Below are 15,621 nucleotides of genomic sequence, written 5' to 3' on the forward strand. Positions count from 1 at the left end.
AAAGATCTCAGGATGAATTAATTATTTCCCAACATTATGTATAATGCATACAATGGGCTAACAGAGACGGTAAAAAATACCTAAAAACATAACCCCCAACACAGAACTGCCATGTACAAAATGCATCGTATAAATAAAACAAATCTTACATTGTTAAAAAACGTTAAAACCCGAAAAAAAACGTCAAAAACTGAAAGAATTAATGATTTGGAAAGATGAATGAATGAATGAATAATTTGAACGGATGAAAAGGAGGAAGGAAGGAAGGTAGGAAGGAAGGACGTGCCAAGAAACCGAAATTCCCGAATACTAGGAAGGAAGGCAGGCTGAAAGAATGAAAGAATGAATAAATAAATACCTATCTGAGTTTTGAGTAAGATAACTGAGAATCCTGTGAAGTTTCTTCTCAAACAGAGCAATTCTGCAGAAAACAAGAGAAATTTTAAAATAAATTTAAAGTTTTAAAACGTTATCCATTATTTAACTTTTCCATCGTCTCATAGTTTTTATCAAGCTGACATTCCTTTCAGTTTCCCTGTTCGAAAAAATATTATTGGACTATCAGAGGTTTGTAAATGACGTAATAGGTTGATTTAAGTCATCTTTAATGCTCAAGGAGACAGATCAGGGGGATAAAGATGCATCATTGACAGGGAGACAGATCAGGTAGATAAAGATGCATCATTGACAGGGAGACAAATCGGGTAGATAAAGATGCATCATTGACAGGGAGACAGATCAGGTAGATAAAGATGCATCATTGACAGGGAGACAGATCAGGTAGATAAAGATGCATCATTGAGAGGGAGACAGATCAGGTAAATAAAGATGCATCATTGACAGGGAGACAAATCGGGTAGATAAAGATGCATCATTGACAGGGAGACATATCAGGTAGATAAAGATGCATCATTGAGAGGGAGACAGATCAGGTAGATAAAAATGTATCATTGACTCGTGAGAAAGGGATTTACTAATTATGCAGCAGCATATCGCTGTACAGTTCGAGTTATTTAATCAATCGAGATGTAGATTTTGGTGTTAATATGCTCATTGTTGTCTGCATATCAACTCTGCACAGTGGGTCAAGTGGATACAGGGAGAAAGTATGGCTATTACTTATTAAAATAAAAATTTAAGTCCATTGTATATTTATTTTTCAGCTATAGATATATAAAGATTTTATTTAGAGCCTTCTTTTTGGTGTAGTGTGGGCCATGACATGTAGATTGCAGAAGGCTCTAAATTTGACATAGAACCATTTTTATTTTGTGACTGCAGTTGAGTAAAAACGCATTTTTAAATGACAACAAACAATAAAAGATTTTTAAGCGAAAGATTGGATTTTTCTGAAGAAAAAAATTTGAAAAATAAGATAAAGTATAAAGATGTATCCAGCTAAAAAAAAACATTTGGCTAATCAAAACTATTTGATCGCCACAGGCTTCTTTGACTAAAATTTGCGTTTTTTTTCCTGCAAAGATAGTAAAAAAGGGGTAGCAGAGCCCTTTTTCAATTGTCTGTTTTAAAGTACCCTTTATAAAGGACTTTTCATGAAAGGTCGGATAAAATTTCACATTTTCCTCCAAAATCCTAGGAGCACTCCAAAACCCTGGGAGCAATTCCAAAACCCTGAGAGCACCCACCCCTCCCTCTGTCAACCCTGCATCTTTGTTGATCTGTGTTGTGGGATCAGAAGTTAAAGAGATATCGCGATAAAATTAGAATTTAATAATGACTTTAACAATGGCTTCATTGAAAAAATAATGCACCCTCCCTAAAATATAATGAAATTATTTGTTGTCTTAAACTCAAAATTTGCATTTCCATTAGACTTTCGAACTCCTTTACACCAAACTTTGAATAAATTAAGCACCCAATGCACCTAACGTTAAAGTCAATAAATTTAACTAACAAAACTTTAATCTCAGTAAACAGAGTTGAAAACTTTAATATTTTATGAATATATTTTAGAACAAATTAGTTCAAGATTCATACCAATCAAAATAATGCGGGAAAACGCTGATCTAGTAATCTTGTGTTATTGTTAGAGCAAACGAGAATCCCTTTATTCCGCCATTTATCTTGCCTTTTGTTATCGATCTATCAACAAACCTTTCTTTTCAGCACATTTAAAAAAACAATGAAAAATATCCCGAATATTCATCTTTAGATCGGAAAAATTTCAAGATTAGACAAGCCTTAGACTTTTAGAGAGACGTGTTCTTTAAAGTTCTGAATTTATGACCAACCATAAAACTCCGAAATATTATGGCCAAATCCCTGGTAGATTGGGTACAGTGCAGTACAGTACAGACAGACAAGCGAAATATATATTTTCTTGTAATTCCTACCTGATCCAGTAGAACCTGTTACTGCTGCTGGAAACCAGATTAGACGAGGAATCAACCTTAAATACATATTTCTAATTAAATTAAATATTGGTATACTGATTTTTATTAAAATCTATATTAATACACAATTGTGGTGTTCAGAGACCGAATTTTAAGAATTTGAACCGCATCTAGATGCGGTTCGAACATGAGACGCGGTCAGACATGGTTGGTTCACCTTGAAATTTTAATAAATGTTTCGAGATTTGAACCGGTGATTTGTGGTTCAGCGACGAGGTGCAAATTCATTAAAGTCGGCCATGTGATCATCGAAACTTTTAAATTGACAAATAAGTTAAACTAAATCTGGGCTGAACTCTTATTTAGGAACCCATGGGTGCTCGGGGAGTAACATAGGTAAAAATAAATTTGACGCCTTGGACTTGAGCTGGAGTTAGATTAAAAAAGAAAAAATTACCCTTTGTGTAGATCTAGATGAGAATGAGATTATTGAATCTGAACTTGAAGAACTTTTCCTTCTACCCTCTCCTCTACTCTCCAACTCATCGATCCTGAGAATATGGGGTTTAGAAAATCACGCGGATTTAACGATTCGGTCCTTATCCCTGCAAGCCTTCACTTTCGATCACAATTTGACACACCTTCTCGCCTTGTCTTTTTTAATATTTTTTGTCGGCATACACCTTCTCAATATATTACAATTAAGCGAGGTTAAAGATTAATGAAATATAGACTAACACGTGTTTAACTTTAAATAGAAGAATCCGCTGGTTAGTCCGAAGTGGGATTTACAGACAGAGGTAAGAACTTTTGTATTGTTAATCTCGGACTATACTATCCTATGTAGAGAACTACGGATTAATTTAGTTAAGCTCGGATATCATATTGTTAATCGTACCCTGAAGGAATAACTAAATGATCCCTCAGTTTTATATTAGAGGATAAATGCTTGATCCCTCAGTTTTAGATTAGAGGATAAATGATTGATCTCTCAGTTTTATATTAGAGGATAAATGCTTGCTTCCTCAGTTTTATATTAGAGGATAAATGCTTGATCTCTCAGTTTTATATTAGAGTATAAATGCTTGATCCCTCAGTTTTATATTAGAGGATAAATGCTTGATCCCTCAGTTTTATATTAGAGGATAAATGCTTGATCCCTCAGCTTTATATTAGAGGATAAATGCTTGCTTCCTCAGCTTTATATTAGAGGATAAATGCTTGATCTCTCAGTTTTAGATTAGAGGATAATTGCTTGATCTCTCAGTTTTAAATAAATGCTTGATCCCTCAGTTTTATATTAGAGGATAAATGCTTGATCCCTCAGTTTTATATAAGAGGATAAATGATTGATCTCTCTTTTTTAAATTAGAGGATAAATGCTTGATCTCTCAGTTTTAGATTAGAGGATAAATGCTTGATCTCTCAGTTTTAAATTAGAGGATAAATGCTTGATCCATCAGTTTTATATTAGAGGATAATTGCTTGATCCCTCAGTTTTAAATTAGAGGATAATTGCTTGATCCCTCAGCTTTATATTAGAGGATAAATGCTTGATCTCTCAGTTTTATATTAGAGGATAAATGCTTGATCTCTCAGTTTAAAATTAGAGGATAAATGCTTGATCTCTCAGTTTTATATTAGAGGATAAATGCTTGCTCCCTCAGTTTTATATTAGAGGATAAATGCTTGATCTCTCAGTTTTAAATTAGAGGATAAATGCTTGATCCCTCATTTTTAAATTAGAGGATAAATGCTTGATATCTCAGTTTTACATTAAAGGATAAATGCTTGATCTCTCAATTTTATATTAGAGGATAAATGCTTTTTCCCTCAGTTTTAGATTAGAAGATAAATGATTGCTCCCTCAGTTTTAAGTTAGAGGATAATTGCTTGATCCCTCAATTTTAAATTAGAGGATAAATGCTTGATATCTCAGATTTATATTAGAGGATAATTGCTTGATCTCTCAGTTTTAGATTAGAGGATAAATGCTTGATCCCTCAGTTTTAAATTAGGGGATAAATGCTTGATCCCTCATTTTTAAATTAGAGGATAAATGCTTGATCCCTCAATTTTAAATTAGAGGATAAATGCTTGATCTCTCAGTTTTAAATTATATTCTTGAAGAGGAATTAAATAAATCCGTAGATCTGCATAAGATTGAGATCAATGCTTGATCTCCTTGATCCCAAGATTGACAACACAAAAGTTCTGAATTTAAGTTATATTGAATACAGTATAGAGAATCCTACTTGATCCTTCTTTTAAACATGGGGTTCGGTTCTTAAAGAGACAGTTCACAGTGATCCGAAGGTTGCAAGGTTTACTAATGATAGTTTTTCAATCCCTCTTGAAAACCAACGGTAAAAATTTAAAGTGATTAGATAATCAAAGACCAAAAGTATTACTTTAGTAACATCCAGGAATTTGTCCAGGAGGGGGGCTTTATAAGGGGGGGCTCAGCACCCGTTGGGGCCTTAAAACCTCGTGAAATCCATAGATTTCACCGATTCAGGAGGGGGGGCTGAGCCCCCATAGCCCCCCCACTGAATCTGCCTCTTTTTTTTATAGTATAATATTGAAAATAACGATACTGAAAAATTTTGCAAATTTTTTCTGTCTTTAATTGTAAACTGTAAAAATAACAGTTCAATATTTAGAGACATTCTAATTTTTACCGGTTTTAAAGTCATTTTGAACAAGGCTCTAATTATTGGAAACTATAAATGGATACAAAAAACAATTCAATTATGTATAAAAGGAATTGAGTTTTTGAAACAAACTCTGATTTTCTAATCCTAATTCTAATATCTTTCCAACCCGATGTTTTAGACCTTTGATATTTCAAACTATGAATTCTATTAGATCATATAATCACTTTGAAATATCAAAGGTTTACATCATCAGATTGGAAAGATATAGGGATTAGAAAATATCTGTGTGTGGCAAAAACCTTAGTTAGGTTCTGTGTAAAAAAAAACTTTAAAAAGTTTCTATTGTTTTGTTTCTAATTCTGCTTTCTCGACTTTAATTAGTTAAAACAGGTGCTTGTTAGATGTTTTCATATTAAACTAAACATTGCATGATAAAATTATTATTTAATATTTCAAGCATGACCTTCATTTTTCTAAACAGTGCTTTAGCTTTATACGATTCTTGGCCTTGAAAATAAGAAATGCATTTGCAAATTTTGAATTTGTTATTTGCAATAAAATAGATGTTATAACATTATTTTTATTTTGAATAAATCAAGCCTCAGTAACCTATAAATGGTTCTTTAAATTTGTTAATTTTTTGTCAGGTGCGGAAAGGGCGTAAACAGTGAAGCCGGGGGTGGGACAATTTTTTCTGTTGGATATATATTATATATACCCTTAATAAAGATTCTAGAAATAATCAAAAAAAAATTTTAAATGGCGAGCTGAGAGCTATTTCAGGAAAAATAGATGAAAGAAGTCACAGTTAATAATATATCGATAAGGGTATCAGAAGATCTGTCTTGCAACTATAAATTAAAAATTTAAACGATAAAAGTAATCGCGTGGAGTTTACCTGAAATATATTCCAGTTTCAGAAGCGTAAATTTTTCACCAGTTTTAGATAATTTTAAAGAAATAATTGAATTGAACTTGGGAAGATATAAAATCCAATACCATTATCGATTGTGATAGCCGCAGAATTTTCTTTCATGCTATAACAGAAAATCAATAATTTAAAAAATCAATAAATCTCTAGAATAAGGGAAACCCGGCCCCTCCCCCTTTGAGGCGCATTTATTAGAAATCCGAATCTACAGCAAATCTTCATAATCACGATAAGATTTTAATCTTAGAATTCTGTAAGATCAAATTAAAGATTTTAACCGTCAGGTTGCAAAGATTTTTGGGTTAGGAAATTAGAGTTTATGGCAAGTGTTCAGTTCTTTTATTATTTACTAGCTTGGAAACCCAGCGTTTACTGGATAGTGGAAACTAAAATTTTTGATCCAAGCTGAGTCATGATCGGAAATCGAAACAGAAAATAAACAGTTAAACAGAGATTAATACTTTATAGAAATATAAAATATTGTTGGACAAATTAATAATAAATGCATTACTTTGAGTTGAGGTTAAAGAAAATATATGTTTTGAAAGTGAGGATTCATTTATATTTAAAGTGAAAGTGTGGATTCATTTATATTTAAGTGAAGGGAAGGATTCATTTTTATTAAAGTGAAGGGAAGGATTCATTTATATTTAAGTGAAGGGAAGGATTCATTTATATTAAAGTGAAGGGAAGGATTCATTTATATTAAAGTGAAGGGAAGGATTCATTTATATTAAAGTGAAGGGAAGGATTCATTTATATTAAAGTGAAGGAACGGAGAGGGGGGTGGGCGTTACTCTTATGAAGAAAAAAATAAACTAAAATTGGAGAGGGGGGGGGGAGGGAGATAAGTAAAGTACAACAAACAGCTGATTTTGAAATATTTTTCTTGTTATGACTGATTTGATCTAGTTGCATATTATGTATGTCATTAAATATGATAATATAATGTATAAACAATAACAAATCTTTTTGTAAAAAACCATAGGTATCATTTCAATTTTACAAAACAAGTTTGGTGGAAATATGAAGAAGACTCGAAAAATGATAACTATTGATGTGAGGAATTGTATGGAATGCATATTACATATAGATTATGCTGTTTAGCATATTTATTGAGAGAATTGAAGGAATTCTTCTATTCGTCCCATATGCATCCCGCGACCCGTGGCCGGTGACTTAGCTTGATTCTTTAAAACACCCTAAACTAAACTCTCGGTGAGTCCTGCAGTGATTTACAATACTCTGACCAAAGAAATATTGGCAAAAGCTTGCAACCTTTTGATCACTATTGGTTGCAGGCCGACCTTTGAGACTTTTGATATCAATTTCTGGTGTTGAAATAGTGTCATTACAGTAAAAAAAAATACATTGCGTAATGATTTTCGTTTTATTTTAAAAGAAATGCAGCTAAGAATTTAGTCTTTGCAACTGTACTATCTAATATCCGATTCGTTAAACCAAGGTATTTAGCGTTAAACATTATTTAGCTGCGATTTCTAGGGGCGAGCTGGGGAAGGAATAGCATTTAAATCACTGCAAGAAAATGTCTCTAACGAATCGAACCATAACTTCTGCAAAATTTTCAGGGCATATCATTTAACTTCCAACTATTATACATTTCTTATTTCTTGAGAAACCGACGACGAAATACCTCCACTGCTTGAACTGCTTGTTGGTTATGAACTGTTTTTTTTACCAATTGGCGAGAATTTACAAATATTGAGGATTCGATATTTTGTTGTAGGTGAAAATTTTACAAGTGCTCTTAAACCGATACAATATTTTACTATAGATAAACTGTCATGTATAAACTAAATAGGATTAAACTAGAAAAAAATAAAAACCTTTTCATAACTGCTCCTGCATCTGGGTTTTCTCTGCTAATCTTCTGTAAGAGCGCTATACTTGAACTTGTCTTAAACAATCCTAGAGCCCTTCTTCGTAGACCTATATTATTCATATATTCAGATATTCAGATATTCAGATATTCAAATATTCAGATATTCAGATATTCAGATATTCAGATATTCAGATATTTAGATAATCATATATTCAGATATTTAGATAATCAGATATTCAGATATTCAGATATTCAAATATTTAGATATTCAGATATTCAGATATTCAGATATTCAGATATTCAGATATTCAGATATTTTCGTTATAAATCTTAAAAGATAAACTTTGTCACGATGATGAATTTTATCCCTAATACTAGACAAGCAAAGTATGTATATGGAGATATAATTTTTTATAGTGCTTTTGAGAGATTAATCGATATATATTATATATAGGTGTAGATAATAGTTTGGCATTTTAATGGATCATTAAACTGATTTGGAGAAAGTTCGATGTGATTAGAAGATCAATAAAGTACGACCGTATATCTTTTAATCCTACAAGGAGTTTAGGGCGTTTCGCGCATATCTTCTATTTTAATTGGGAACATTTTCTGTTGTAGATTGTAAAATGAAGACAAAAAAATGTTCACGGATTTGATAAAAAAAATTTCGTGAATTTTCTAAATTTAATGACAATCGAATTTTGTTGGAGCCAAAATTTTGAAATTTTGATCTTCTATAAACCTTTCCCTGGGCACATATGAAGTCCCACACAAAATATGGGCCCGATCGGTTCAGCCGTTTTGACTTTTATTGGATACAAACAAACAGACAAGAAAGTATATAGATAAATTCCATTTGGAAATTAAGGTTTTAACCTTAAATTCAAGCATTAAAAGTAAGAGTCTTTCGAAATTACACTGACAGTCTCTACAAGTTCCAGACGTTTATGAGCGTAATAAAGAATATCATTTTGTTATCGTTCCAAATTGCTGTGGTAGATATATTTCAAAAATTCAAAAATATCTAAATAATTAAAATATATATAAGATATATTAACTAGAATATCTAGATAATTAGAATCTAGATAATTAAAATCAGCATAATCAAATATATAGATTATTAAGATGACTAATATTTAAATATTTAATATATATCTATGAGCAAGATGAATATATATTTACCTAAAGCTAGACAATTATCCACTATACTACAGACAGCAGATACATTACTACTTTCCTCATGCACAGTCTAGACATTCATTCATTCAGTCGGACATTCAATCAATAATTAATTCATTTATTCATTAATTAACTAATAATTATAATAGAGTTTGTAAAAACGTGAATAAACCCTTTAATGACGAAATCAATTTATCAATTTATTTACTAATTAACCCATTAGCTAAAATAAATAAATCATTAAGCAATTAACCAGTTAATTCATTAATTCATTCATCAGATGAAATATTTATCAATTCAATACACAAGTATTTATTGAATTAAATGATCAATTCATTAAATAGTATATCATTAAGGTATTTTATTAAAAAATAATTAAATTTAGTTCATTTAAATAATAATTCACAATTATATGATTTTATGATTTTAATATTTGATAAATTCATTTTTCTTTCCAAATATATAGGGAAAAAAACAAAGTTTGTGGCAAATACTCAATTCTTTTATTATGTTTTTCTTTAATTAATCTTTTGTTCAATTTGTTCAATTTGTTCAATTTGCTTCACCCTTCATACATTTCACATTTCACATTTCACATTTATCTATTTAATGTTTTTTATTAACAAACTTCAAAAAATGAATGAGGACAGTTCATGATGATTTTTTTTACCTTTTTTGCCACACTTTCCTCCATAACTTGTTTTACTGCTTTCTTCAGTTCTCGAACCATCCTCTCCTGGAACCATTATTTTTCTAATTACCAAAGATGACATAACCTTTTTTTGACAGAATTTTGACACCTAACTTTATGTGCTTTATGTTAAAAAAATTTCTCCTAGATTTGTCCATTTGTTTTTTAATTTTTAAACCAAAAATATGAAAATGACTAAATATATCGGGTCTAAACCAGTAAAAACTGAAAACTCTGCGAAATCTTATAAATTTGAAATCTAGAAAAAAAAATCGTGACACAATGTACGTGTTATTAAAAAAAAGTTGTGCGCCCCAAAAGCCCATTTTAAAATCAGTTTACAAACGTGTGAAATGTGCTTAGAGTCTGAATTTTAATGAATTCGAGCCACGTCTCAAATTCGCCAAAAACCGGTTTTAAATAAGCGCCGGCTTAAATCTTGAAACATTGAATACAATTTAAAGTGGAACCAACTATATTTGAGCAAAGTTTCAAATTTAAGCAGCGGCTCAAATTCTTCAAATTCGGCCTTAGATTACCGAGATATAGTCTATATGTTTTATATATAGATATTATATACGTACATACAGGGTGAGTCAAAAAAAGTGTGATTTGCGGCGCCTGGTGCAAAAATTGTACATTTTTTGTGCAACTCTCCTGAATGGTGTTTTTTCAATATTTTTTGAAGTTTGTAATTTATTTTGGTACTCCAAAGGCCTCCAAAAAAATCCGCGAACCCTTTTTTCTCTCAAAATCAAAAGTTCAGAAAAACAAAGATGTGTAAATAAATTATTTCTATCGAAATCTAAAAATTTTTAAAATATTGAGTCACAGAATCTTAGAAAATTTGCAAAATTGTAATAAGAAAATTTGCAATTTTCAGTTCTGGTTTAATTTTTACAGAAAAATTATTTATCAATGGTTCTTAAGGTTTCAACTGAACAGCGTATATTTAATACTTTATAAATACCAAGAAGAAAGGAACTAGAGAATTTAAATAAATTTTCCTTAAAAATTAGACCAGAACTAAAAATTGCAAATTTTCTTATTACAATTTTACGAATTTTTTGTGATTCTTTGATTCGATCTTTAAAAAAAATTTAGATTTTGATAGAATTAATTTATATACACATTTTTGCTTTTCTGAACTTTTGATTTTGAGAGAAAAATGGGTTTTCGGATTTTTTTTGGACCATTGAGTACCGAAAAAGTTACAAATTTTCAAAATTTTTTGAAAAAAACACTATACATGAGAGTTGCACAAAAAAGGTACAATTTTGCACCAGGCGTTGCAAATCACACTTTTTTTTATTAACCCTGTATATATAATATATATACATAAGTATTGTTTACCAAAGCATTACCACAAACATATAAGTTTACAAAACAAACACTAAACAACCTGACTCTCTAGGATTCTAATCTACCCAAGAAGCCTGAAAACCTGATTCTCTATGGTTCTAATCTACCCTAAAAACCTGGAAACCTGACTCTCTATGGTTATAATCTACCCTAGAAACCTGGAAACCTGATTCTCTATGGTTCTAATCTACCCTAGAAACCTGGAAACCTGACTCTCTATGGTTCTATTCTACCCTGGAAACCAGGAAATCTAACTCTATTGTTCTAATCCACCCTGGAAATCAGTAAACCATACTCTCTAGGATTCTAATCTATCCTGGAAACCAGGAAATCAAACTCTCTATAGTTCTAATCCATCCTGGAAACCAGGAAACCTGACTCTTCAAGTTTCTAATCAAACCTGGAAACCAGAAAACCTGTCTCTCCTGGATTCTAATCTACCCTGGAAACCAGGAAACCTGACTCTTCTGGTTTCTAATCTACACTGGAAACCAGGAAACCTGACTCTCTAGGGTTCTAATCTACCCTGGAAACCAGGAAACCTGACTCTCTAGGGTTCTAATCTACCCTGGAAACCAGGAAACATGACTCTCTAGGTTTCTAATCTACCCCTCAGCCCAAAACTTAAGACAGGGTATCGGTATAAAAACCAGTTTTGAAACCCGGGTTTCACGAATGGGCAGTTTTGTAGATATTAATACTTTTGCTATGAAATATAATTCTATTTGGTTTCTTCATATTCTCCATTTTTCTCGAATCCCATAAATCAAAATTCACACAAATGTACCTGCACTCTGCAGGCCAATTTCTTATATAAAATACTTAAATTAAAGTCCCTACCTCGAGTTTACCATGCAAAATCGTTCAGAAAAAAAGTACAAATATTATCTTGATTGTATCGCTAATTTTTCTGGATTTTAAAAATCCGTTCCAATCATTTCTATAGTTTAGTATTTAAGATCTAACCTTCTCCTTGGCAAGTTCTTCCCCTGACAGAGCTTCCTTCTTCATCCTGTTTAGGAAATATATAGTTTCAGTTTAGAAAATATATAGTTTTGGTTTAGAAAATAAATAGTTTCAGTTTAGGAAATATATAGTTTCAGTTTAGGAAATAAATAGTTTCAGTATAGGAAATATATAGTTTCAGTTTAGAAAATAAATAGTTTCAGTTTAGGAAATATATAGTTTCAGTTTAGGAAATATATAGTTTCAGTTTAGGAAATATATAGTTTCAGTTTAGGAAATATATAGTTTTGGTTTAGAAAATATAAAGTTTCAGTTTAGAAAATATAAAGTTTCAGTTTAGAAAAAAAATAGTTTCTGTTTAGAAAATAAATAGTTTTAGTTTAGGAAATATATAGTTTCAATTTAGGAAATATATAGTTTCGGTTTAGAGAATATATAGTTTCAGTTTAGGAAATATATAGTTTCGGTTTAGAGAATATATAGTTTCAGTTTAGAAAATATATAGTTTCAGTTTAGAAAATAAATGGTTTCTGTTTAGAAAATAAATAGTTTCAGTTTAGGAAATATATAGTTTCAGTTTAGGAAATATATATTTTCTAGTTTAGAAAATATATAGTTTCAGTTTAGGAAATACATAGTTTCAGTTTAGGAAATATATAGTTTCAGTTTAGGAAATATATTCTACAGTCTTTTCATTTTTTCCAGTTTCTCGGAAATAACAAGACAGGATTGAAATTTATAACCAAATTTAAAATCTAAAAGACCGTTCCAAGGAGCTTTGTAGATCTTATATTTTTAATACATATTAACTTAAAATTATAAAATACTGAGAAAAAAAATTGAATTTTATTTTAGCCTTTAACCACCCATGAGTGTCCACAACAATCGGTCCAGCTGTTTGGCCGGCCATACGCATTACGCAGCATATTTCAGACCAATCGGTCCAGCTGTTTGGCCGGCCATACGCATTACGCAACATATTTCAGACCAATTGGTCCAGCTGTTTGCACAGAGCAAACAAACAGGAGGGGGAGAGTCCTCTTACATATTAAAAAACACTTTTTTCACCTGAAATGAGCATCATCAGGTTGCAAAGATATAGTTTTGAAAATGTTTATAAATATTAAGATGAATGCAAAGTTTTCCAGTTAAAATTAAACCTTAATTGATATGTAATTTCATTAGAAGAAATATGCTAAATTATATTGCTAGAAACTAGGCTAATTAACTGATGATTCATTTTAACGAGAAATAAAACCTGCTTCGCGACGGAACAGAAATTTCTCCAGAAAAAGACAACTGCACTTTTATTCAAAACTATTTACAATTAAGAGGGACTAAGTTTTTTAACTTTATTACTAGATATAAGTGTATACATATTATAATATAATTAATTGATAAAGTAAATTTTTTTTTAACAAATACTTGATTTTATGTTTGCAAATTGATGCGAGTTAACGTGGTTTTTAAAAGCAGTTTTCTGTATAAACAAGATTTGTATTATCTGTTTTTGTTACATATCGTTGTTACATAAATTTTTCTTAAGACTTGAATTTTTATTTTGAAATTTTTTCTTTTCATAATCAATTAGAAACATTATTCATGCCGAGACAATTCGTCAGAAAATATTTCTCTCTTTTTTAAAATCCTCCAAAATATTCTTGATATTGTTCTCCCTTGATCATCTATCTATCTATCTATCTATCTATCTACTTACCTATAATACTATAAACAGCTGGTCCCTGGTTAACCTTCACACAGATCTATTAGACCACCTTCATCTCATAAACCCTGCACCTAGTTTCATCTTTATCTGAGAGTATAGAGTTGGATTGCTTTCTGCTCCAGATGGGTCGGAGAGCAGGGAGAAGATATGGTTTAAAGAGAGTCACTGAATCCGAGAAGAGAGCACTACCCAGGTTCCTTCCTTCTCAACCTCCAGGAGAACAATGGATATGACCAGAGACCGGATTTAAGAGGCCGACATAGGGCCTCGTGTCTACACAGTTGTACACTTTAAAGTAAACACCTCTGAAGATTATACACTGTACACTATAAACCTTGCTCAGTAGCCTTTAGACTGTACACTGTACACCATAAACCTTGCTTAGTAGGCTTTAGACTGTACACTGCACACTTTAAACCTTGCTCAGTAGGCTTTAGACCGTACACTGTACACTATAATCCTTGCTCGGTAGGTTTTAGACTGCATACACTGTACACTTTAAACCTTGCTCTGTAGGCTTTAGACTGTACACTGTACACTATAAACCTTGCTCAGTAGGCTTTAGACTGTACATTGTACACTATAAACCTTGCTCAGTAGGCTTTAGACTGTACACTATAAACCTTTCTCAGTAGGCTTCAGACAGTACACTGTACACTAAAAACTTTGCTCAGTAGGCTTTAGACTGTACACTATAAACCTTTCTCATTAGGCTTTAGACTGCACACTGTACACTGTAAACCTTGCTCTGTAGGCTTTACACTGTACACTATAAACCTTTCTCTGTATGCTTTAGACTGCACACTGTACACTATAAACCTTGCTCTGTAGGCTTTAGACTGTACATTGTACACTATAAACCTTGCTCAGTAGGCTTTAGACTGCACAGTGTACACTGTAAACCTTGATCAGTAGGCTTAGGCTGTACACTGTACACCATAAACCTTGCCTAGTAGGCTTTAGACTGTACACTGCACACTTTAAACCTTGCTCAGTAGGCTTTAGACCGTACACTGTACACTATAAACCCTGCTCAGTAGGCTTTAGACTCCATACACTGTACACTTTAAACCTTGCTCAGTAGGCTTTATACTGTACACTGTACACTATAATCCTTGCTCGGTAGGTTTTAGACTGCATACACTGTACACTTTAAACCTTGCTCTGTAGGCTTTAGACTGTACACTATAAACCTTTCTCAGTAGGCTTTAGACTGTAAACTGCACACTTTAGATCTTGCTCAGTAGGCTTTAGACTGTACACTGTACACTAAAAACCTTGCTCAGTAGGCTTTAGACTTTACACTGTACACTATAAACCTTTCTTAGTAGGCTTCAGACAGTACACTAAAAACTTTGCTCAGTAGGCTTTACACTGTACACTATAAACCTTTCTCAGTAGGCTTTAGACTGTACACTGTACACTATAAACCTTTCTCAGTAGGCTTCAGACAGTACACTGTACACTATCAACCTTGCCCAGTAGGCTATAGACTGTACACTGTACACTAAAAACCTTGCTCTGTAGGCTTTATACTGCACACTATAAACCTTTCTCATTAAGCTTTAGACTGCATACACTGTACACTATAAACCTTGCTCAGTAGGCTTTAGACTGTACACTGTACACTATGAACCTTGCTTTGTAGGCTTTAGATTATACACTGTTCACTATAAATCTTGTTCTCCTTGCTCTTTAGGCTTTAGCCTGTACACTGCTACAGTGTACAATGTGTACATATGTAAGTAATTATGTATGTAAGTAATTATTATTACAATTATTATCATTATTGTAATTATTATTGTAATTATTATTATTAATATGATATTCCGGGTTGCAAAATGTTCTAAATGTGTTATCCAAGATATGCGAAGAAATTAAAAGCCAATAAAACTATTTCATGATTGAA

At 31.8% G+C, this 15,621-nt stretch overlaps 1 protein-coding gene across 4 annotated transcripts in view; it reads right to left on the reverse strand.

Moving 5' to 3' along the window:
- The window catches only part of LOC111698420 (small G protein signaling modulator 2), a 59,956-nt gene extending 45,515 nt beyond the window's left edge, over positions 1-14,441 (reverse strand). For 3 of the 4 annotated variants that reach the window (XM_023468756.1, XM_023468757.1, XM_023468758.1), the window contains exons 1-8: positions 13,704-14,441; positions 11,987-12,032; positions 9,638-9,703; positions 8,971-9,037; positions 7,790-7,892; positions 2,812-2,905; positions 2,355-2,410; positions 359-421 (exon numbers count right to left, since the gene is read on the reverse strand). In XM_023468756.1, the coding sequence (XP_023324524.1) occupies positions 359-421; positions 2,355-2,410; positions 2,812-2,905; positions 7,790-7,892; positions 8,971-9,037; positions 9,638-9,703; positions 11,987-12,031 (494 nt within the window). In that variant the 5' untranslated portion in view covers position 12,032; positions 13,704-14,441. The remainder of the gene's footprint in view (positions 1-358; positions 422-2,354; positions 2,411-2,811; positions 2,906-7,789; positions 7,893-8,970; positions 9,038-9,637; positions 9,704-11,986; positions 12,033-13,703) is intronic. The other variant, XM_023468755.1, reaches the window with a different exon arrangement.
- Between the last annotated feature and the right edge of the window lie 1,180 nt (positions 14,442-15,621).

The sequence above is a fragment of the Eurytemora carolleeae genome, unplaced genomic scaffold (genome assembly GCF_000591075.1).
Source record: "Eurytemora carolleeae unplaced genomic scaffold, Eaff_2.0 scaffold50, whole genome shotgun sequence".
Classification (NCBI taxonomy): domain Eukaryota; kingdom Metazoa; phylum Arthropoda; class Copepoda; order Calanoida; family Temoridae; genus Eurytemora; species Eurytemora carolleeae.